The following is a 26,150-nucleotide window of genomic DNA, read 5'->3' on the forward strand; positions in this document are numbered from 1 at the left end:
GTCGCGGGCGCAGTCGGTGACCGCGCGCGCTCGGAGCTAGTCGTGCGCGAGAGTTGGTGTCGCGTGTGCGTCAGTGATGTCAACTGATTGGACCGTTTAGCGATCATTGAGGAGGTCTCGACCTCGCATCCTGCGATACGTGCGTGTACGCCTGTGAAATGGTGAGTATTTCCGACACCCATTTGACAGATACTATCACGGTCATTCATGAATGATGCCTTCCGAATAATATTAATCAAAATTTTTTTAACACGATGTTTTCAAATGTTCGTGATAAGTGAAAATCAGATTGAAATCTCGTAAATAATTCCGTGTAACGACCCCAGGATTTTGACTTTTCTGTAAATACCTTTAAGTTTAGTGTGATCTCAATTTTATTGCGAGGCCCGGCTTTTCTTGAGAATGTGGCAGTTTTATTGGCAGTATACCCTCGTAAAAACGTGTAAGTTTAAAAGGCGACCTAAACAATCAATTGTTGTTGTAATGTAAAACGGACATTTATGTTTCATACGTTAGAAGTTAATTTAGATATGTGCGTAAGTAACTTGTGGTGAGATGTTGACAATAATTGTTGTTATTTATAAGGGTTTCACAACGTTTCTATTGTGCATCAGTGAGGACCGTTCACTCGAGTTTTAGAGATAACAGAACAATAGTGGGTTGTCATTGAAGCATATTTGAACATGTTGAGTGACCGTGTGAATTGAACACGGATATTGTAACAAAAAATAATAACAACTATAGTTTATATTCGGTTGTTTAGAACCTTTGTTTTCGACTTGCAATGATTCATTTCAGTTTTCTGTTGCTAAATTATTGTTTTACTTTGTCTGAATGTTATTATTTGGAGAATAAAATCACACACATTGTATTATAAATTATATAATATTATGTATTATAACCGGATGATAAAATATTTACGTCCCACGCAAGTCCGGGTTCAGTTAAAAAATATTTGTCACTTGGTGCACGCGGAAGAAACTATCGCGAGGAAATCTGTACGCTTGCTCTCGTTTTAAATATTCTTCGTTTATGATCTAACTCTCTTTTTTACTCAGAAGAGTCGCATGCTAATAGACTCCATAATGATTGCTTACTTATATGTTTACCTACATTAGATACTTACTAAAAATGTAATTGACTATCGTTGTGTTGTGACAAGCAAGAATTATACCATTTAGTAATGGCAATTTGATGATACCTAAATAAACAAGCCTATAAAATTTTACAACAGACATTGAATTAATAACCCTAACCAAGACTAGAACCCGCAACAAGACGCATAGTGTTCATATAAGAGTTCTAATCACTGAGCGATAAGTGCAGGCCATGATATTGAAACACGTTTCCTAAACAGTTTTCACTTAAACACCAATGTGGCTAATTGTTCCAGTTATTGAACACAAACACTTTTGCCGCTCGCATTCATTCGCGTGTAATTGTCCGTAACCATTGCTTGTTGTCTTAGCAACTTTGATTGAAAATGTTTAAGCATATTCTTAGGAATTATTACAAAAATAAACTGCCTCGAAAGAAATGTCAATTTGTATCACTCGATTAAACACAAGTATAGCCATATTATCAATTTATACAAAGTTACTAAATTTAAGCTATGTCAAAAAGTACTGATCAAATAGGAATAAAACTTAAATACACCACATACAAAAGCACTACTTCACCATTTCATTAAAAAATAATTATCTAAATCAGTCAACCATTAAAAAATAATGATTAAAAAACGTAAAAAATATTAAGAATTGAAAACCTGCTCCTTTTGAAATTCGGTTAAAAATTACTATGTGATCATGTGCTGTGTTTTTCCGGTTTACATGCATGCTATTGTTCCAATACACTTGTTGGAATAAATATTATCTCAGACATATTTGGTCACAGCATTCAGTTTAATTAAATATTAGTATGGTACACACTGCAAGATCTAATTATATTTTTATTTTTTCTTATGGTTAGTGGTCAACCTAGCGTCAAAGTTGTTCAAGCCGCCCAAAAGGCATTTGATACGGCATGGCTACGGCTTATTGACTACTATCTTAGTAGATAACAACCAAGACTGATCGATTACGAGTTAGCAACTATTCAAAATCTTTTTACACTTAATGCAAGTTTCCTTTAGATGTTTACCTTCACGGTTGAAGATCCATTGTAATTATTTCCGATAAATCATATTAGGTATGATAATACACATCGAACTAGACAAATCGAAAATGCATACTTGGAATTTAAATCCGAAGACGTTTTCGTAGAAGACGAAGAATTTTAAACCCGTTTATCAATTACATCTAAACGTAACATCACGCCAGTTAATCCTGAAGATGTAGGAAAAGGTGTATAAAAGATTTTATATATGTAATAGGGGCCGAGCCTATTGCTAAATCATTTACCATATAATTTGGCAAGCCAATAGTAAATAAAAAAAGAATTAACTTATTGATGCGCCACTGTTGGGCAAGGGACTCGTAATGTGGGATCGGTTAGGCCTTAAATTCACCACGCTGGCCAAGTGCGGCTGGGGACTTTGCATACCTTCAAGAACTGTTTTAAAGAACTATCAGGCATGCAGGGTTGGAACAAGTGATAATCAATCTATACTATATATACTATCTATACTAATATTATAAAGCTGAAGAGTTTGTTTGTTTGTTTGTTTGAACGCGCTAATCTCAGGAACTACTGGTCCGATTTGAAAAATTCTTTCAGTGTTAGATAGCTCATTTATCAAGGAAGGCTTTAGGCTATATATCATCACGCTACGACCAATAGGAGTAGAGTACCAGTAAGGAATGTTACAAAAACGGGGAAAATTTTGACCCATTCTCTCTTATGTGACGCAAGCGAAGATGCGCGGGTCGGCTAGTTACCTATAGTTCCTAAAATACAAATTAAAATATTACTTGCTCGAGTTATCCCCATGGTTTCACCTATTTCCTTCATCAATAATAATAATTAATGTATTGTTGATATTGGTTCGTTAGTTTTGAGGCCAGGCAATATAACAAATAAACAATTTACCTTCTCGTACGGCTTCTGTTATATTGTGCATTACGAATGGCAGGCACGATTTAAACAGTAAAGAGAACGTTGACACCATTAGTTAACAATCATTCCTATTCATTAGAGTAGGTCACCATTTTGAATATGAATACTGGAATTCAAAATTGGAACCGTGACTACAAATAAAAAAAAGTGGTGACCAGAGACTTAAAACTTTTTTTTTATCCGATCGAATAATAAAAAAATGTTACAGATAAATTATATTTGCATTAGATAGTTAATTATTGCTCAAATGTATATTACTTTGACTTACAAAGGAACGCCTTGAATTGTCAACATAAATTATTGTAAGTTGTTACTCATTTTTGAAATCAATGCTTGTAAGACAATATAAACTTATCTATTTACACATAAAATCTAGTATTTGTCCGTATTTATGCAAAATGGAACCACACGACAATTTTTTAATTTTTACTTTTTAGCAGAATACTAATTTAAAAGTGGCCTAAAACCTTATTCAAAAAAGAACGATGCGATTTTCGCTTCAGAAATAATGTTTACAAATGGCATAACAGAACCAACTGGAACTGAAAGTGCAGATATGTTTTTGTAAAATCTTTGATAGCTCAAAAGTACTCATTTGCTGTGTGGTTCCTTTTTGCATAAATACGGACATTTATTCACCACTTCTATTAACAGACTTAAATTTGATGATTGTTTTCAAATTTAAGTCTGGTAATAGAAGTTATAGTGATTACGCAAAGAAGGACCATTTCGACTTTACATAAAAACTTTTTTAATCGAGCTATATAACTGGCTGATTTCTCTAACACATTAGATACGTGAAGAAGAAAAAGCGAAAATTGTGCGTGTGTTAATTTTTTTAACAATCATTGTTTATTCAATGCAAAGCAAGAGCCGTACCGCTATGGGAAGTCGGAAAACAATTGCAATCGATTTTCCACTATTAAGTAGTATTGGAGCATTATCAACGATTTCATAGTGATTAAACACAAACTAGGAAACTCAACACATTGTGCAATCAGGTACGCGGACTTTATAGACGAAATGCTATGATTTGATCGCATTTCGTATAGTTATAGAAATGTTTTACGATATGTTTACAAAATTGACGACAATGTGAGATTATTTTCTGTTAAAAATTATGAAAGAGAAAGACACAGAAAACGTTCTAACATTTTTTTTAGAATGGAGGATCAAAATAAATAAAATTATCTTACTTGTTTAAGAGAGTCATATTTTATTTTACCATCACATGGAGATTTGGCCAATGCCGTCGTAAGTACAATAAAATTCTGTAGGAAAATGTATGGCGATTTAAATTTTAGCGAAAATACTTTCAGTTTCCGTGTAGTCCCGTTTTAAATGTGTGAATTATTTCGTAACTTTCGCTTCGTAATTGCATGTAAAAGCTTCTTATTAAATGTCTGTGGATAGAGGAAATCTAAGTTGTGCGAGTGCAACTCAGAGTTCTTCTTTTTAAACTAATCCTTGAAAGTTTTACATTTATAAAAACAATAAGTACTTGTAAAAATACCTCAGAATAAAAACTCGTCACCTATTTTTTATGTTTTGATCAGAAGTCTAACAAAATCAATTGGTTCAGTTTAATCAATTTACTTTATTATTACTGGATTTTAATAATTAAAACAAAATATATTAAAAAGTAAAATACATGACGCTGTGAGCTCGATTGCCATAGATAATAGTCTAAGGATATTAGTTATATAATATTAGATAGGATTTATTTCTCTCTCCGGGTTTCCAAAAATTCACAGCAGTATTTTTAAAGAATAAAATTCTATACCAACCAATTCACCAAGAATGGACAACCTTTTTAATTTTGGAAAAAGGAATCGTAAAAGAGTTCCATAGACGTAATATTTTTTCTTATATTTCAGTCGAAGACAGCGATAATCAGTTTGTTCCTGGCGTTGCTGAGCAGCCGCACGGAGTCATCGCCGTACTTAAATGGCGGCCTCAAGACTTTTACACTCGAGGAGCTGATCCCACTGACGATCGGCTTCTTCCCTGAGCAACTTGCTATTCAATGGATCTCAGGTAAATGATAATATTCGCTTCGTTTCTCACTATTTCTTCTACGACCATTATGACTAGATTTCTTTGTAATATGCACATATGGAATTAATTACAAAGAAAGTTTGTAAGGATCGTAGCAAGTCGCGTTCTCTGGTCTCCGCCTACCCCTATGGGAAAACTGTGTTACTTTATGTATATACATGTATCTATGTAAATAGTTCGGTACCATAATGATCTAAAATATTTACTACTATAGTCCAAAAGCTTAGTAGCCTTATTTGTAAGGTTCGCGACTGGGGTATACAAAATTGAGAATTTAGAACATCAGAGACACACAGTCTTATGTTGTTGACGTTGGCCTGTTCGATAGCGCTACTTTTTTTTCAAAATACATAGATCTAGTAATATCTAAAAATCAATATATATCGTGCATTGCAAGGCTCTCTATTAAATTGTTGGACTATCATAGCATTCTTGTAAGAAAAGTCCACTAAGTAGTGAGACTATAACATTCTTTTTCAAGGAATTGCCTTCTACAATGAGTTTTTTTTCTTATTCCAGATACAGAATACATCTTCAAAGAGCCCGGCCTCGGTTTGTTTAAATACGATGCCAGTTTAGATACTTACACAGCTTTGCTGGATGAAGTCGACACAGTAAGTGTTTTGTACAGTTTTTCTGCAAGTTCCTTTGAGATTCGTTTAAGATATTACTTGCAATTTGCATCGCTTTTACAAGAATTTTCTTTCAACTCTTGTAGAAATCTTTTTGTAAATTGTTTTTAACGTAATCCTGCTTCTACAATCGCTTGTGTTAACTCTTTAGTTGAACTTATATTGAGACAAAATTTCTTAAGATTTTGTAGTAAATGTATTTCGGATTTACGACATCTGAATAAAATATTGGTTAGTTTAGCATGTGGAATTTTAACAGTCGTTTTCCAAAACTTGCACTCACTTTATGTTTCGGATATCATAAAGTACTTTATTTATTTAGAAGCTGTGAAGATTGTCCTCAATCGTCCTTCGATTAAATTAATTGACGATGGCGAGAGATTTTTTGTTAAATAGCTGCGTATAACAAACTTTTTAAAATATATTATTGAATTTGTAGAATTTTATTGTCACTTAAAATACAATAATATCCTTGTTTACAGGTCAATGTCCGCAACTTCTCGATTTCAACGTTCTCGGATGACTTGAAGTATTTACTACTGACGACAAACAAACATAAAGTAAGTTTTTTACTACACTTATGACGTCACTAGCGTTCAAAGCCGTCGGTCCATATATTTTTTGTCGTCATATTTTACACGCGTAACAGTTTCCACCACAAACGTAGTTTTTAATCATAACTACATTAGTTAAGCTTTTCAAAACATTTATGTACGGGGTATGCTTCATTACATATGTAAGATAATATGTAGCAGTTTTACTTTTCAAAGTTTTCAATGTATTTAAAGAACCGAACAAGAGAAAACTCTTATGGTCTTACGAGAGTTTTATTTGAACCAAGACTTTGCCAGATACATTTTTCAAAACATTTGTGTGACTCTATCACAAGTATTATCGTATGATGTAAGTAAACTAGTTGCTTTTACTTGAACTATTAAAAAAAAAAAAGTTTGAAATTTTAATTTAATCGAGAACTTTCTAAAAGAAAATATTCTAAAATTACTACCGTAATCTTGACAAATCAATGCGTCGGGGATATTCCATCGATCCCTTTTACGTTACTTTCCGGCAAAAAGATTGTAACACCTCGGACCGGATTTCGTTACCTCTTACTCTCGATCCGTTGTGCTCGGCCCGTCGTTGGGGATTCTCTTCGAGAAAATTCCTGCGCCATTTCGTTTCCTGCGCCCCTTTACTCGTTTGAAAAGGTTGCGAAATCGTTGTCACTGATAGCTGTGTTAAGACGTAGAAATAGCTGTTAATTTCTTTTTTCCTTTGTTTTATTTAGAAGTCTTTTAATAGAGGAACGTAGTACTTTTAGACGGAAGTAAATTGTTAATGATTTAACGTGGTTATATTTCTATATAAGTTGTGCATCTCCAGTTGCATACAGACTTTCATCTCTGTTTTTAGTGGCTTAGGATGTTTTTTTTAAATATTTAGTATACATTTTAATCTTCAAATATTCACAATCATTTCACTATATTTAATAACAATAGGTTTATCGGTTTAACCTTAGACAGACCCACATTTATAATAGTATACATTAGTACCTATAAATATTTATTTACCCTAAACAAAGGTGCCCTCGCTATTGTTATAGTGCTAAGCTAATTGTGTTGCGGTTTGAACTGCAAATATATTAAGCTTAAAATCCGTAGCCATATCATTTTTTGTTTCGATTTCCTTATTATTGCAATTAAAAGTTTGGAATACCAAGATGTTTCCATCGTAAAAAGAAACTTTGTAGAAACATTAAGTTTTTCTCTTCACAATCCGACTGCCTATCATAACTCGTAGACTGTAATTTATAGCCGTATCTCAGTTGCAATCGTGTGTTAATGCAGTGTTACATTTACAATTACTGTTCTAATAGCACACGATGTATTTATGGTTGATACATGCATTACAGTTTCAGCTTCGATGCTCAAGTATGCAAACTAGAGAAATTACATTTCTCTGCTATAGGTGTTGTAAATAGTTTATAGTGTTTCTTTGCAATTGAATAAGTTATCAACAATGCAGTCGCTTTTCTTTTGCTTCTATATCATAAAGTTATGTCTAATGATTATGTACAAATCATTTTTATAAATTAATTATACAATGTATTCTTGTTTATATTACCTGCTTTTTTGATAATATTATTATTTTGAGTATTTTGCGTTGAAAATGAATAACAAGGATAAACAGGTACAATAATAACTATAAGTATTCCTTGTTAGTATTGCACATCACGCGATATGGAACTTTGTGATTATTATTTTAAACCTGTTGCTTTTTTAAATTCAGGTGTAAATACTATAGATGTCACGTCTTTTATGAATGCCGTAGATTATCTACTTATAGTTCTTTGCTTTTGCCCATTATGTAAAATCTCAAAAGTAATCATTTCTTTTGCGGTGACGGAGATCATATTATAAGAAGCGTGCATCTAAATACGGCTATCTAATAAAAATCGTTAAGCATCTCATTATGTCAAAGAGCATCGTTAGAAATATTAAACCTTGTATTTCATATATACCTCAGGTTTAGTTAAACAGACGACACAGATACATCTCGATTTTCGATTAGATCCAGCGGCTAAACTCCGCTTACTTATTGCATCCGCAATAGTAGTAACAGGCTATTTGCCATAGTCTAGGTTACATACAGTTGAATGACAGGTGGCCAGACTGAATAGAACATTTAGCAACGGTGCATAGTATCTCCGTTCTCTCGTTAGTTGCTTGCGACACACGTTATATAATATCTTTAGGTCAAGGCGTGCCTAATTCACTGAACGTCTGTCGTTGTGTCAAATTGCATAATGTTGGTATACACTGCACTTTGAGTAAATACTCTTTGCTATGTCCATAATATGCCTAAGATTGTTAAGTAAGTAAATTTATCTGTTTCTATAAACGTCTCGTGCTCGATAAACGCATTTTGTTCGTAAAACTACATATATAATAAATGTTTACAATTTGTGGTTATTGGTAACATTATTATTTTAGAATCAATTACTAATTTTCCCAAGCCTACCTAATAATCCTATCTAGGCCAATTTCCACTAGTGTAACAGCTCGGTATATCTATACTAATATTATCTATACTAATATTATAAAGCTGAAGAGTTTGTTTGTTTGATCGCGCTAAGCTCAGGAACTACTGGTCCGATTTAAAAATCTTTAAATGTTAGATAGCCCATTTATCGAGGAGGGCTATAGGCTATATATCGTCACGCTACGACAAATACGAGCAGAGTACCAGTAAAAAATGTTACAAAAACGGGGAAAATTTTGACCCATTCTCTCTTATGTGACGCGCGAAGTTGCGCGGGTCAGCTAGTATAGAATGCGTAGAGAATTAGCTTGTAGTAGGAATTATAGGTAGTAAATGTAGTAGTAGAAAAAATATTTCCTTGACTTTTATGTAAAAGCGGTTAATCTTGATTGACTAGTATGTACCTAATGTACCTATTTAATAAGTGTGTTTAACCTGTTTGCAAATTGACGATATTACGCACACGTGTTAGCAATAAAATGCTAATGTAGTGATCGAGAAGGTAAATATAAATTTGTATTTTTTGTCAAGCTCATGTTTTCTATTCAGGAAGTTTTAGGTTTTAGACATAAAGATTGTTATTATAGTTGTATATACATATAGTTTGTATATATCCTATTTAAATTGACACCAACAAACATTTGTACTTTATTTATCTCTACTATAATATTATAAAGCTGAAGAGTTTGTTTGTTTGTTTGAACGCGCTAATCTCAGAAGCTACGGGTCCGATTTGAAAAAATATTTCAGTGTTAGATAGCCTATTTATCGAGGAAGGCTATAGGCTATATATCATCACGCTACGACCAATAGGAGTAGAGCTGCAGTAAAAATGTTACAAAAACGGGGAAAATTATGATTCATTCTCTCTTATGTGACGCAAGCGAAGTTGCGCGGGTCAGCTAGTTTGTTCTAAAACTGTCTTCAACGTCACGTGTGTGATGATTTCGTGTTATTGATCATCAAATGATGAATAAGTACAGTAACAATTCCCCAGAATTTGTTATTTTTGTAGCATAGTATTTACAATGTACATTTAGAATTAACCCAGAAGCTATGCAGAAAAACAACAGAAAGATCACCGAGCAAATATTTATCACAGCTTAGTCATTCGTAATCAAGTTCCCGATCTATTTTTGATTTGCGTAATGTCGGACTGTTAACTAAAAATATGTAATGGTAGTTTAACTCGTGTTAAGTTCAATCTTTTTTAATTTGGACTACTTTATCCATACTAATATTATAAATGCGAAAGTAACTCTGTCTGTCTGTCTGTCTGTCTGTCTGTCTGTCTGCTACTCAATCACGCCTAAACTACTGGACCAATTTGCATGAAATTTGGTATGGAGATAGTTTGATACCCGAGAAAGGACATAGGCTACTTTTTACGCCGGGAAAATGACGCATTTCCCGGGAAAATTCAAGTTTCGCCACCGAAGTCGCGAATAATCAATATTATAATGACATTGAATTAACAAAATTCCGTTGTCATGGCAACAGTTTTAATGGCGGATATGCTTTAGCGCGAGTTATATGAGATATAAATAATTTTGAGAATATTTTTCGTGAAAAAAAGCATATTTTGTTGTTAAGGAATAATTAAGCTTTGTATTAGTAAAAAAAAATCATTCACGCGAGCGGAGCCGCACGGGTCAGCTAGTTATTTTATAATAATATTAGTTTTATTTTAATAATAATTAACAGCTGATCGGTATTGGTCTTAATAATGATATAGGAGCATGCAGGAAATAACACTTATTTACGTTATTTTTGTACATAATATTCTAATCTTGCACAAAATTCAATTGAGAAATAAATTATAATAATACTTACAGCTAAGAGTTATTAAAATTATATTTTATAGGCATACGTACAATATTGCCGATCTAAACTGTTTGCCGGTGAATTGAGAACCGCTTCATTTTTAAAGTCGGCTTAAATATAGAAGAATGATTGTCTGTGTAACTATCTGGGGGCACGGAAGTGCCCCCGCAAGTCGAGCAAAAAAAAAGCGGCACGGCCGTAACATCCTTTTCTCGAAGCAATTCGGGCTATTTTTGACACCCCTATAATTTCGTTGTGGATAAAACAAGAAGCCTGGATTTTCAGCAACTAATTAGTCATTGTATAAACACGGTATATTTAAAATTTCAGTCAATTTGAACCAGTAGTTTAGGAATGACAACTTGTTAAAATTTTGAATTTTGTCACTCACTGATTCACTGACTCACTGACTCACCGATCATCAAAAGTCTAAGGTACTTCTAGCAGACTTAGAAGCTTAAAATTTAAAATACAAATAGGGTTTAGTGTCTTAATCATGGGAAAAATGTAATATTTTCTAATTTCGGTCCAGTTTTCTAAATACACCAACTGCAACAATAACTTTGTAATCCCATATAAATGTATAAGATTACAAGGTTACATATGCAGTTAATGAATTATTGTTACAGTAGAAAATAAAATAAATAGGTGTAAATAGGTACCTACTACATGAGACATAACGGGGGAGGGGGTATAGGGTGGATAAGGGTGTTTAGCCCATGAAACTGAACAACATTCTCATAGGAAAATATGTTGAATTATGAAAAAAAAACGTCTTTCCATACAAATTGGACTTATGTTCGCTCTACAAAAAGAAGTGAGATGCCATCAAAAACATTCTGTAAAAACCTCAAGTCTCGCCGTAAAAAGTTGTGAGATCGATATAATACCAAGTCGATTAATCTATTTAGTCTCTACTTAAAGGACCTTCTGTCTTAAGTTATTACGTATGTTATTATCATGCCAATTTAAAAAAAAATACCTTTAAAACAATTAGATCGACTTGGTCATCGCAAGAAAACACAAATTCGCCATTAACATTTCAGGAGCATTAACTTCTCGTCGTGCTGTGTAGTGTGATACATACTAATAATTAAATCATGCGATGGCCAGGTCGGTCTATTTGTTTTAAAGGTATTTTTTTTTAAATTGGCATGATAATAACATACGTAATAACTTAAGACAGAAGGTCCTTTAAGTAGAGACTAAATAGATTAATCGACTTGGTATTATATCGATCTCACAACTTTTTACGGCGAGACTTGAGGTTTTTACAGAATGTTTTTGATGGCATATAGTTTATCAGTTGGACACGTAACAGTATTTTCAGGTACTTAATTAAATTATTGCTGTAACATTTTAACGGTAACCGGGAGAACAAAATGTTCAAGTAAATAGCCATAGGCCCGCGCTCTATAATCGACACCCCTACAATAAGATCTAAATACTCTACTAGACGAACAAAATATATCAAATTAGTCATCCTCCTTATTCTGTTACCTTCGTAGTTGACCACAAAATGTAACGTAATTTTCAATATTTGTCCATATATCGTTAAACGTAAGTGAATTCTAATAGGTCCAACTACGTGTCAAAGTAATTAAACAGAATGCATTGTTGCATCTATAATCACGTTTTCCATTAATACACGATCTCGTTATGATAACGCTAATTGATATGATATTCTCCTGTGCAGAACTTGTCTAACTTGTAGGGCTGGTACCTACACATTGAGTACTACTATTTCGATAATTTAATAATAAGCACTTATTTTTTATTATAGTTGGTTATAATATCATTTATAGGTATATTCATTTACACAGCTAGCGTAGCGAATAATTAAATAATGTTAACATCGCTACGAAGAAAATTAGTGTAAATATTGATTTCATTTAAAGTAACTTCTACCGCTTCTACATCCAAAGTCACTTGTTTCACTATACTTGGAAGCATACCCTTAGTCCTTATAAAAAACTTATTATCTAACTTATCTCTAACTAGCTTTTACCCACGACTTCGTCCGCCACCTGAATTTTCCCATGGGAATGCGTAATTTTCCCGGGGTAAAAAGAAGCCTATGTCATTTTTCGGGTATCAAAATATAGTATAGGCGTGATTGAGTAACAGACAGAGTAACTTTCGTATTTATAAGTATGGATTAAATAGAAAAGTAAATCCTATGTATATTTTTAGTATATTTTAGTGTGCTCTCGGCATTTGTAATGTTAGCCCTGTATCGTTGCCGCCTGCTCTTGATTGTATGTGCACGTGAGTTAATTCTACTTTCATTTTCAGCTTTATAGATATTCGAGCACTGCCGAGTATTGGGTGTACGACCTCGATAATAAGTAAGTACCTTACATCTAACTAGGCTATTGCGAAATAACTTATTGGAACTATCAACTGAGTAATATAAGATTTGAGAGGAACTTATTTCTCACAAAATATTGATTTGCAAGTAGGTGACTCTAGTCTGACAACATAGTACAGAATAGTATAGATTCTAGCAAAAAATTCTGAGTTTTTCCAAAATAAGGCAGCGATGTCAATCAAGCCACCGTTAGTTGCATAAGTCTATGGGTCATATATATGCCTTCGCCAGCCAAGAACCATACATACAAGGCTCTCTAAGTCTTTACTAAATTGTTGGACTATAGTCTTCTTTTACCGAGTTCGAATTGGTTTATAATAAATGAATACTATGATAAATATTCCTTATTTGATAGTAAAATGTGATTATTTAAGGTTCCTCATAGCACAAATCTCTTGTATTTCGTTTATCAAAACTAACTAGGTACTTATTTCTCACCATTGTGAAATAAAACAAAAAAGCATTAATTAAAAGCGGTTTGTAATATCACGGTTGTGACCACGAACTCTCATATTAATTATAAATTGTATTATTCACACAAACAATAATAAATGAATAATATACAGTGATAATTAAATTGCTGTGATATTCAATGGAACCCTTTTACCGTATCAGTAACTGTAGTTCAATTCAACCAATTATGATATAATCTGCAACCATAGTAACAAATAAATAATTGATATATTTTAAGTAGTGATTAATGGCTTTTAGCTATTTATATTTCCTGAAATAGGTATTATTAACATTTTAAACTAAGTTTTGTCCTTAATACGAATGATGTAATTTTTTTTAGTCCGTCTGGTAGATTATAAAAAAATAGCATGACACGTATTTTTTATTACATTGCGATTCATTGAGTTGAAAAGTCGCATGACGTCACATTATAGTAGAAAATGTACCACAACGTGACGTCATCAGCTCTCACTCCATAATTTTAATGCAAACTTTGCCACTTTTTATTGTTCTTTGATAAAAAAAACACATGTCTTGTCTAATAATTTTGAATTATCTGAATAACGGCATAATTAAAATTGCTGTTTTTTTACCTTACAATCACGCCTATTGTTATTGCTCTTCATAAGCATAAAGCTGGTGTAAGAAAAGTTATACCAACATAGTTTAAAATTTATTAAAAAGTAACATAGACATTTTGTTTCTTTCTCCAGAGTAGTATCAAGATTGGGCCAGGGTGCCTTACAGATCGTCGTATGGGGCAAGGGTCACTCGTTGGCTTACGTGAAAGACAACAACGTTTACTATGTGCCTGACGTCACGGTGTCTAGCCAAGCCATCCCGCTCACCAGCGATGGCAAGCCTGGAGATATTTACCATGGAATACCTGACTGGCTTTATGAAGGTAATGGAAGATTTCCGCCTCGAAAAAAAACGAAGTCCAGGTTAGGCGCAAGCGAAGTTGAGCAACATCGCCCGTCGTTTTTATGTCTGTAGTGACAAGCAAAAGGTACCATGTTGATTAAAGTTTAGTAACGTCGTACCACTTGTAATGACGTAGCTAGCCATAAGAGTAGCAGGACATGTTGCTTCCTAGTGTATCCCTGAGTGTATTCCAAGACTTAAGTTTAATTGCTATTTTAGCTTTACATTTATACTTTATATACGTTGTTTGTGTTTTTTTTCATTATATACGTTGGTGGACACTAGGACATTTGGTTCACGTTGCCCTAGTCTTAGATAAAAACAAAGGATTTAAAACGATTGTTTTACTCGGCATCCACAATTTTTATATAGAGCACAATGTAAGTTTGGGTTTCTCCGAGCTGAGAAAAGGCCCATGCGTGGTAATGAGACAACAATTTAACGAATAAATAATAAGTAGTGAAAACTCAGAACTAAATACATATACTGGGAAAAACCTTAAAAGACCGCAGCTGACGTATGCAACTGTAAAAAAATACAAAGTAAATACGTCTTTAACTCTTTACTGTATGTAAAGGATCACTTATACACAATTTTACACTGATTAGTTGCATTATTGTCACAATTACCTCATCGCGTTCACACATACACAGTTTTAAAACGAGATTTCTTAAGGTATTGAGTTCGGCATCACTATAAATTAGACAATAAATAATCTGACTAATACAATTTTATTTGAAGAAGAAACTGTCATCAATATTTTTTGAGTACTTTTCCTGCTTCTAAGTTCAGTCATGATTCTGCAGTAAAACTAAACTCTGCGACACATTTGCTTCAGAAACATGGCTAAAAATAGTGTTACAGGCTGTTCACAGTGTAAATATACCTTTTACCTGTTGCTATGTAAATAAACATTCAGCTAAACTTCTTATCAAGCCTTCGATCTTTATACGACTTGTGCACAACCTTGCGAAATCATAAGTGCTATATTTTGTTATTAGGTACTTTTCGTTACTTTATTTAACGCTATTGGGTCCATTAGAGAACAAGTTAAACTTGTGACTGCCTCTGTTGCGCGGTTGGTGGTTTATTCGGCTTCTGATACCAAGGTCCTGGGTTCGATTCCCATCTCTGAGAACTGTTGGTCCTTTTCTGACTTCTATTAGATTATTTGCAAATAGTAGTCCGGTGTTTAGTGATATGCCCTGTAAGTATATAAAGTAAAATAATAAAGAAAGAAAATGTGTGTTTAAGTATAAGAAAGTGGAAATTGATAAATTGAAACATCTTTTTTATACTTATAATTTACTCAAAGAACTCTTGCTTATTTCGATTGGCAAAATAATCGCTGTATTACATTATTCGTGTTTATAATGTTTGTGAAATCAATTTGACTGTGAATAACAGAGGAATGTTTGCATAGATGATTGTGATACGTAAAATTGATTCCATGTAACAAGAAATAAATAATAATAATATATACTAAATGGTGACGTATAATTTTTTTGTTGGATCGTCTCTTCTGGCTTCATGGGGGCTAATTTATGAACAGATTTAAAACTTTAACCCCGTTAATATTTTAACCCCACAATTTCGTGGACACCTCCTATTTATGGGAATAGATTTTAACTAAAAGTGAATGAAATATTCTGTTTTTCTTCCAGAGGAAATGCTGAACGGCGCTGAAGCGATGTGGTTCTCACCAAACGGCAAATATCTGGCAGTAGCTTCGTTCAATGACACTGATGTTGATTCTACAACATTCCCTTATTATGGAGAACCGTCCGATCTTGACAATCAGTATCCTGAAATTGTACAGTTCAAATATCCGAAGGTAAACTAGCACATTTTGTAGATATAATGCTATTATAATTTAGTCACGTGCTAAAACATCTCTCGCACTTTATGTATTTTCCATTGATTAAGCTTTATGTATCAATATTTTTTTGTCAAAAATGTGAAGGGAACTTATGTAATCAGCAAAATTTTATCGCCAGGTAGGTCGGCGTAATCCGTTGGTCGGATTACGAGTATTCAGATTGGACGACGCCAGAGGTGGTGAACCATGGAACATTCCAGCACCGGTAGATATAGTCGGCTTAGACCACTACTTGGGAAGAGTCAACTGGGCATCTGAACAGAATCTTGTCGTTCTCTGGCTGAACAGGCGACAAAACGTCAGTGTACTCGTCAATTGCGACTTAGGACATGACAAATGCAGTATTGTGAAAGAACATACGGAGCCAAACGGATGGATCGATGTCAAGGAACCCTTCTTCGACAAATCAGGAAACAGGATGGTTGAGATCCAATTCTTGTTTAATGGAGACCAGAGGTTCCCTCACGCGGGCAGATTTAACTTCGCATCTCTCACTACTGAAGATTTGAGTCCAGGAAATTCTACTGTGACGGAAATTCTTGGATGGAACCAGGAGACCGACACAGTTTATTATGTGGTTTCTCCTGGCAACGTGCCCTGGTTGCGGCAGATGTGGGCGACCTCTGGCGGCGTAGTGAGGTGCATCAGTTGTAGAGAGCCTTCTTGTCACTGGGTCACTGCGTCGTTCTCAACTGATTCCAGTTATGCCGTAGTTACCTGCAGTTCTAGTTATGTACCACCGAAGATGTACTTATTTAATAGTCGGGTGAGTTCTCTTGTAATTTATTTTATGCTTTAGAAAGATGAACGAACTATTTTTTCATATAATATTGTCACGGATTCGCAGTTGTCTAATGACTATGGAAACCGTTTACTAAATACATTGTATTGTAACCATATACTTGTGTACATACCTATTTATTTAAAAATATTGATTTTAAAAAAGGAGGAGGTTTTGCAAGTCGATCGTATTGGTCAATTGATTAATTGGACAAGCATACATATGTATGCTTGTCCAATTAATTCAAAATCAATAAAATAAAAAAATCTGTGCTAATGCAAATCCATGACATTTGTATCATGCATGATTTTTTATTAAACTCCATTGAATAAATATTTATATTCCGCTATTTTATTACAGGACGACAGTTTTAAAATAATTAAAGACAATTTAAAACTGAAAGAAAAGTTGAGACAGTACAAATTGCCAATGATCTTGTTTAACACGATGTCGTTTGGAGACAACTTGCTGGGGCATGTGAAGTTGCTCCTCCCGCCGAACATGCAGTCAGGAACCAAGTACCCGATGGTAGTGAGGGTGTACTCCGGACCTGGGACCAGCAGGGTTAAGGACAACTTTGATTTAGGTATGTATTTTACTGATATTTGTTATATTTAACAAAGAATAAAGAATATTGTAAATACTATTGAAAATGACTGTGTTCACAAATTCTGTGAGAAATCATAACTTTTAAACTCTCGCGTTGCATGTTAAATGTATAATAAAATACGGGAATTAATGCGAACACACATTTTACCTTAAAATGCCTTCTGCGAGAAATATTTGCTGTTTAAAAAGTAGTTTTCGAATCGCAGTAGAATAAATACTATAGTTATAATATATTAAGTGTTACATATTTATTTTTATATGCATGTTAGAGTAATAGAACAATTATTCCACGATTAATATAAGGGTGAAGATTAAAGTTTAGTTACAGTTTTGATTGGTATAAAAGTCGATCTACAACATACTACTAAGTGCATGCGGTGCAGTAGCAATATTATTATAATCACTGATTTGGAATTTAAAATAAAATGTGTTTTATAACATATTAAGTACTTGTTCTGCTGATAAAATAATCATACTAGGTATACATAATATAATAGGCCTTGAAACGCATATAAATATTTTTAATATAACTACAACATTTTATAGTTCAAGTTCATGTCTGATTTATATTTCGATTGTTTATTATGGATTATTAAATTTCACAACCATTTACATAATTTAAAAAGTACAAAGAAGTTCTTTTAAAAAGCTACTTACTGAAAGGTGACTGAATGCAACTGGCTGGTGAGCCTCAAATTTTCTCCATTCCAATGAAGTTTGTTTCGGAAAAACTTGTTGGTACATATGCAGTACTAGTTTAATGACGACGCGACGCGACACCACAATTTCAAAAGTTATTTCGGAAGTTTTGGTCTGAAAGATACTTCATCTGTCCTTTGAGTAGACAGGCTCTTTGTTTTCTACATAGTACTTAGGGTTCAGCTAGGTTTTAACATAACACGTCCTGCGAAGAAGATTTCGAAAGCAACAATAAATCTAATATTTCTCAATTGATTTTGTATGCCTGCAGAGGCAAATAAGCAACATCATAACTTTTAAATGTTTGCTGTTTTTGTTTATTACCTACTAAATTATACGGGACTTAACGCAACCATTCATTTATCTTGAATTGCTGGACGTTTCGGCGCAGGTTGCCCTGATTGCAAACTGACGTAGTTCAGTCATATTGCAACGGCGGCAACGAGCATATTAATGCCCATATAAAAGTGGATTTAGTACAATCAGTCTTTGACTTTCATTTTTTTTTGCTTCTATCTTCTGTCTTTGTACCATCTTCTGTAAAAGTTTTCAGTTTTAGACAAAATTTCCAAAAGATGAATAACGGTTTCCAGACATGGCTTGGGCTTCAAATATTTATGGTTATAAAATTCCATGCAATATGATAATCTTCCTTTTGTGATGTCAAAGTATTTGCATAATCCACAGTATTTATGTGACAGCATCATGTGTAGGAAACATAATTCAAGTCTTGCGGTGTATATTCGCTAAGCTATGCAAGGTTCACGTGCGTCCATCAAGGAGATTTAACGCTTACGTTTTAGAACTTATAATTGACCAGCATATATATTTTAACTTTATAACCATTTAAGTAAACAGGTAAATCGAATTGATGACGGTAAAACACATACCTACAGTGTCGTGGAAAGGCATGTTAAATTATTATTTCTTAGAGAAATTTTACGTGCCCTCTGAAACACGGAGATGCTCAACTTAAATTTATAATTATGGTCACCGATCTATAGAATGTCCGCGGTAAAGTTGCCTAACCAACTAGAATCAAGATCGTTTACCGGCCAGTGAATGCAACAAGTTATTCGGTTTGTCATGTGTTAATTAAAATATATCAATTGTTATTCCAGAATACTACAATACGTACTTAGCAAGCAACAGAAGTTTCATCGTGGCGTCCATCGACGTGAGGGGGTCGGGGGCGATGGGAGTGGAGGCCATGCATGCCATCAACAACGCGCTCGGAACTGTCGAAGTCACTGACACATTGACTGCTATCAAGTATGTAATTTAATTAAAATATTTTAAAACATCCTGTAGCGCGATTCCACGGCTGGTACTGTCGAGTATTGATAGAATGACATTTAAAATGTACTACAAAAATAGTTCTTACGGCATCCGCTAGAGGCGCTCATCAGACTTTCAAACATTTTTTATACTTGGGAAGGCGCTATTTTATGTAAATATCCTGATTTTGTCTGAATACTTAGGGAATGAACATCAAACATGTCGCCAATTTTTTCTATTTTAGAGAATCAGGTTAAGTTATACTCCGGGATACAGGATTATGTAGATAAAACGATGTGTGATGAAGTAATATAGGTACAAACTAAATTATTATTTACTTAAAATTTTCATCATACTTCAAATATAAGTACTTAACAAAATGGTCACAGTTCTTACACTAACAGCTTTTACTGCTTAACATTGATGAATCGTTCTCGGTAATTATCTTTAAATTCTTTGAGATTATGATAATGTTCTGGAATGAAATAATGCAATATTCACAAGACTGGCGGTCCTTTTTAAGTGGTTAATTTGAAGCCATTCAAGCTAATGAGCTAAAAGCCAATTAAGTATTCTCTTCTTATAAGTAAGTTCATGTCGCATTGCGTATTTAAGGTTAAGTTGGAAGCCTTACAGAACAATAATCTTTCCGATATCATTGATTCATATTATTTATTTCGCTGAGTGACTGCTTATGATTGTGGGTTTGTATGTGGCTTGTTTAATCCTTATAGGTAGGTGCTTTTAACTGTTACATGTGTGCGTTGTAATAGTATGTATCTTATTGCAAGATCAGAACATAAACCTAAATACTCATTTGTTTTCGCAAAAGACTTGAGCTAGAATTGAAATAATACGAACATGCAAGTTATCTTGAATAGCCTGCCACGGGTTACACTGGTAGCGAGTAATCTGCGCCGAAACGTCAAGAAATTCAAGGTAAAATGCGTGTCTTTTTTAGTTTTCGTTGGGTAGTAAACAATGAGGATGGAAAGCTTGTTTTCGTACAAGACATTCGTTCAACAGTTTACGCCTACAATTAAATAACTGAATTCAGTGCACACATCATTGATAAAGCTGTGTAGGCTTAATATCTCTATACACATTAGCCTGTCCAGTAAACGCACTCTGCCTAATTTATAGCATTGCATTGTATTTGTACTGTATTGTAGTGAAGGAGCTTATGTGCACGTGACAGCCATAACATTTGACTTCGGACATCAATCTGCACAATACACCAATGTTTGAACTACGATATGTTGATTTGATTGATTTGAATATCTTAAGGCTGTATTGGTCGTACCTATGCTGTGTGATGTATGGCCAATATAGCCTTATAGTAAATGTCGTAAAACATCATTTGTGTTGCTGTAAAAATAAAAAAATATTCTTAGATTTTTTGAGGACATGTTATCTCAAAGTAGATTTACACAGCTCTTGCAAATACGTTAAAAACGTTGACGAAAATCCGGAGAAACTCATGAAAATATATAAAAAACTGTATTTTATTTCATACCCCTAAAACAATTAACGGAAGCTTTATCAATTTGCTTTTATTAACTATATAAAGGTGAAAAGATACCGTATTTCGATCAGAAATAAAATAAACCTAATTTGTTTAGTACACTAACAAAACAAACGTTTGTAGTATATTCCAAACAAACGAACAAGCCGTTGACACAATTGGCGTTGCATCGTCAACGTCAAACGATTGGATTAGGAAAAAAATAACGTTATATCCGCGCCGTTTAACTGAATCTCCATAACAGGCGTGAATATGAGCGGCGGTGACAGCGACGCTTAACTGCATTCCTCTGTTTGTGCCGCCATTGTGTTTAGATAACTTTCCACCGGTTCGCAGATTAGATTGAGGAACTTTTGTTGGATGTTTGAAACTATTAATGTATGGGTTGATTTTTTACACTTAGTAGATATTAAATATGGCATAGTTTCTTTCTTAATTAGACAAGTACCTAATGTAAAAAGAATTTACAAAAAATATACGTTAGAAAAATCGGCTCACAATTATTAGCGTTTAAAAATACAAGCTATTTAAGAATACACGTAACAATACATACCTGTAACGCAATATATGTAAGATTTAAGAATAATTATTGTAAAGACCATTACGGAGACGGATACTAATGTAACAATAAATAATGATTTCGTGCGTTTGGTTGCATTCTTCAAATTTCGAAAGATCGAATTGTGACGTCTGTACTATTGCAGTACATAGCTTGTATTACGCTCTTTTCTTTAAAAAGTAAATCTAAGCAATCCATATTGTTCTAATGAGAATAATAGGTATACTTTTTTTCAAGTAGTATCCATTTCTTACAATAACTTTCGTTTCCCAGGAACTTAGCGGACGTGTACACGTTCATTGACCCGGAGCGCATCGGCGTGTGGGGCTGGAGCTACGGCGGGTTCGTCTCCACCATGATGCTCATCCAGGATGAAGACAATATCCTAGCGTGTGGCGCGGCCGTCGCTCCTGTTACTTCTTGGCTTTATTACGGTAATTTTATTACTATAAATATCAAGATTTAATTAATTTATTTTCGTTGTATTTTACTCCCAGATCATTAGTAAAAAAAAATAATCTATTGCTATCCTAAAAGTAGCAGGTTACATAGTTATATTTTTGATCTAATATATCCCTAACCCGCAATTGGCCAGTGTGGTGGACTCAAGGCCTAATTCCGCTCTGGTTGTGGAAGAGACTCTTGCCCGGTCACCCACAAGTTGGAAAAAAAAATGTAAACTCTGCTATCATGCTCTACTATGCTGTTAGTTCCTCGAATTTGAGTTAGTGGGTCATAAATAATTGGAGTAGACTTCAAAGTCTCTTTCTCATTAGTAAGCCCTTTTTTTAAACATAGGCAACTTTTCATGTGACAAATAATATTAAGTTTATAAGCATATTTTTCTCCTCAGACACGATGTACACGGAGCGCTACATGGACACGCCGGGCGCGAACGCGGCGGGCTACGCGCGCGCCGACGTGGTGGCGCACGCGGCGCGCCTGCGCGGCCGCCGCTACCTGCTGGCGCACGGCACGCACGACGACAACGTGCACTTCCAGCACTCCATGCAGCTCGCCAAGCAGCTGCAGCACGACGACATCGACTTTGAACAAATGGTCAGTACATAATTACATTTGACTGCCTCCGCGGCGCAGTGGTTCAGGTCACCACGCCACAACCGTTGCGTCGGGAGATCGTGGGTTCGATTCCCACACGGGACAATGCTGCGAGTAGCTCCGGAAAATAACATAAAACGCCTAACCCAATGTATAATTGAAAATCGTCAGAAAATTTGCAGTCTATTTAATAAATGCGATCCACAAATGCTTGTATGTTTGTAAAAGTCCCCGCGACACAAGAGCAATTCTTAGTGCAGGAGTTGTCTTTTAAAAATAAATAAATATTGTAATATTATGTACATCAAAACTAATGCATACGACAATCTACGCTAAATCTACCAGCACCAGTCCAAAATGGCTTAACATTATAAAAATCTGAAGCCTGAAGAAGAGGAGACCTGAAGGTTATCCAAGTGTAGCGCAACTTTGCCAACAGATTTTTTTTTTGGAACTGCTGCGAAACAGTTAGGTCTACGTAAGCGGTATTTCTTTTGATTATCCGCTTTGGTGTGAACAGTATACAATGTTACTGTAAAAGCCCGAACTGTGGTAAATCCTTAGATTTTCCGGTAAAACATAAGATTGACCAACTCTCAGTGGTAAAAGTCCGAACAATTCTTTTATTTCGAACTTTTACCTTTTTTCACTTGATGATGTCGAGATGTCGCCGGAGCCTCGCTTCGCGGGACTCCTCCTACTAGGTGGTTTAAAAAAAAATAACCACGGAGGCTAATTTGGGAGCTTCGCTTCGCTCGCTCCCACCTCAGCCTTCTAACCTAAGCTACCTATGTCGCTTTGCCCAAAACTCCTTCTTTATAACTAGGTTACAGTATATAATTATACCGTAACATAGTTTTTAAACTTCGGCTTGTTCGGACTTTTACGATTGAGAGTTAGTAAATATAGGATTTACCAAAGTTCGGGCTTTTACAGTAACATATATACCGCATAAATCATTAATATCTAAAAATCGTGTATTCAATACTCTCAAGCCACAATATCGTCTTGGATAATAAAGCATACAACCTGAACTTTATTCATAAAACTTGGGCAACATCAATTGCAATCTTCAATTTATTTGCTTAAAATCAACACATCTTATAAAGTTTTAAGCTGAAAAACAAAAAGACAGTAAACCAATAGTGAAATTTCCATGAACTTGACCTGAACTCAGAACTCAAGGTCGATTGAATTGTTTGCGCACTTTTCACAAGATTTTGATAACGCAGCTGCTTCATCGAAACAGTTTAGTTATTGTTTTAAAAGTGCAAGCTCTTTGATCGTTTTGTTTATAATAACAATACCTTCAAAGAATTTGTGCTATGTTCTCGATAATCGAATCGCTAGGTTTGGGTCATCGATTAAAAAGACGGATAGATTTTAGGCGTTGAAAACAAATCTGTAACGTGAAAATGGACAGCTGGAAACCTGTTATGAATTGCAATTGTTCGTACCGCTCTAAACAAACTGCATAAGTCGGTTGCATAAAAATTGGCTTCTGATTTTGGATCCTTTGTTCAAGTTTTCCAGAATTTAAGGTTGAAAAGTTACTATTATTTTGCTCAATATCACTCTGTTTAATAAATTGTATTTTGTATTTTAACTTCTACTTTCACTATTATGACAGCTTAATTCTACGCGCTATAATAAATGAATTTAGAATCATGATGTAAACCATGGTGTAAACCACCAACCGTTTGCGATCAAATTCATAAACAAGGAAAAACATCATTTTGTGATAGCTACAAATGCAACATTGCGGTGGTTATACCCGAAAGTTGACATTTTAAAACAAAAAGATAACTCCGCCAGCACTTTGCCCAGCTAAGGAATCGAGCCCACAGTCGTACTACTACTTCCCAGACCACAGAGGCATTAAATTTTGTGATAGCTACAACCGAAAATCATCATAAATTTAATTTACAAAAGTAATACCGCGCTATAATTTTTAAAAGGTCGACATTGATGAATGATATGTACGTCACATAAATATCAGCGCACTACTCGAGCGAGTGTTGACACTACAGTCAGTCAACAGTCCACTGTGTAACAGCTGACGACTGACCTCTCCGCTGTTGGATTTCTCGTTAAAATATTTAATTTTAAATCTCGCTACATTTTTTTGCAAGTTGTCTACAATGTAAATTATATGTTATAATTTAAATCCAACGAACTACATATGTAATCAAGAGTCTTAATTTAAAAGATGTTTTGCTATAATATCAAAACACGACTGCATTTACTTAAAACTATTTTTGTCAAATTCCCGAAATTTTATCCGTATACATTTTCTGTGATATTTCATCCATTTCCAGAATTATAAAGAGAGGCTCAGGTTAATTCTTTCAGTGTCCATGTAAAGCTGTTAGGAATCATTCCCAAGAAAAGACAACTCTAATAGCATATTTTTCGCTTTTCTTCTACGACTCTGCTGCGAGTAGCTCCGGAAAATAACATATTAACGTCTAACCCATGTTATAATTTTAAATCTTCAGAAATGTACCAGTCTATTTAATAAATGTATTGTTTGTTACAGAGTTACACGGACGAGAAGCACTCTCTGATCGGCGTGAGCAGACACTTCTACCACATGTTAGATCGGTTCTGGACGCGATGCTTCGACCGCGACTGACCCCCGACTGAAGCGCTCCCGGCGCCGCACTCATTGTGATCTCTATCGAATAAACGAACCATTAGTTGTACAGTATCGACCATTATCTAAGCATAATAATGTATAGTATAGTAGTATTGTAATTTATAAACAATCATAAGATTTTCTAAAAGAGTTTTTTTTATTTGCTTCCCACACATGTTCTGTGTTGCCTTTCTCCATCAGAAGTTTCGAAAATCTTGCGACTATTCGTCTGTACGAGATGTAATGTAGTATGAGCGTATGAAAACCTTGTGATACGCTCATTTCGCTCAAGTGCCTTGATTCTCCGTACTCACTGCTCGAACATTCGCTGTGTAACATGTTACAGTAAAATAAAGTAACACCGGTACCCACCTTTACGTTCATTAAATAACAAGTCTTAGAAGTTTTGGCATTTATCTAACTAAGAAAAATGCAAACATTTTCAAACAAACACAGTGCGCGGAGAAATACTATAATGAAAAGAGAAAATATTCTATACCTATACAAATAATGAAAACAATTACTCAGTGTACAGTGAGCAAACTTGGAGAAGTCTAGCAATTAGTGCGCCGCAAAAACAAAGTAGAAAAATCAAAGCGGCGCCATCGCGGTCCCGTTACTCCTGCCAAATAAAACATTAACCGTTTCGCTTGCTCTCTACTAAGAAGCCGCTACTTTTCACATTAGTTGTATATGTATATGTACGCAGAATAGATTTATACACCTCAGTAACTTACAAACAAAGAAACATTTTGATAAAATTAT

At 34.4% G+C, this 26,150-nt stretch overlaps 1 protein-coding gene across 1 annotated transcript; it reads left to right on the forward strand.

The window, feature by feature from the left end:
• LOC142987302 (venom dipeptidyl peptidase 4-like) lies at positions 1–25,533 on the forward strand. Its single transcript, XM_076135968.1, has 13 exons — positions 1–161; positions 4,932–5,091; positions 5,632–5,726; positions 6,227–6,304; positions 12,906–12,958; positions 14,148–14,338; positions 16,023–16,192; positions 16,356–17,003; positions 17,379–17,604; positions 19,448–19,598; positions 21,962–22,122; positions 22,542–22,747; positions 25,287–25,533. The coding sequence occupies exons 1-13, from the start codon at positions 159–161 to the stop codon at positions 25,380–25,382; spliced, it is 2,238 nt and encodes a 745-aa protein (XP_075992083.1). The 5' UTR covers positions 1–158; the 3' UTR covers positions 25,383–25,533.
• The last annotated feature ends 617 nt before the right edge of the window (positions 25,534–26,150 follow it).

This window comes from Anticarsia gemmatalis, chromosome 3, assembly GCF_050436995.1.
Source record: "Anticarsia gemmatalis isolate Benzon Research Colony breed Stoneville strain chromosome 3, ilAntGemm2 primary, whole genome shotgun sequence".
Classification (NCBI taxonomy): Eukaryota; Metazoa; Arthropoda; class Insecta; order Lepidoptera; family Erebidae; genus Anticarsia; species Anticarsia gemmatalis.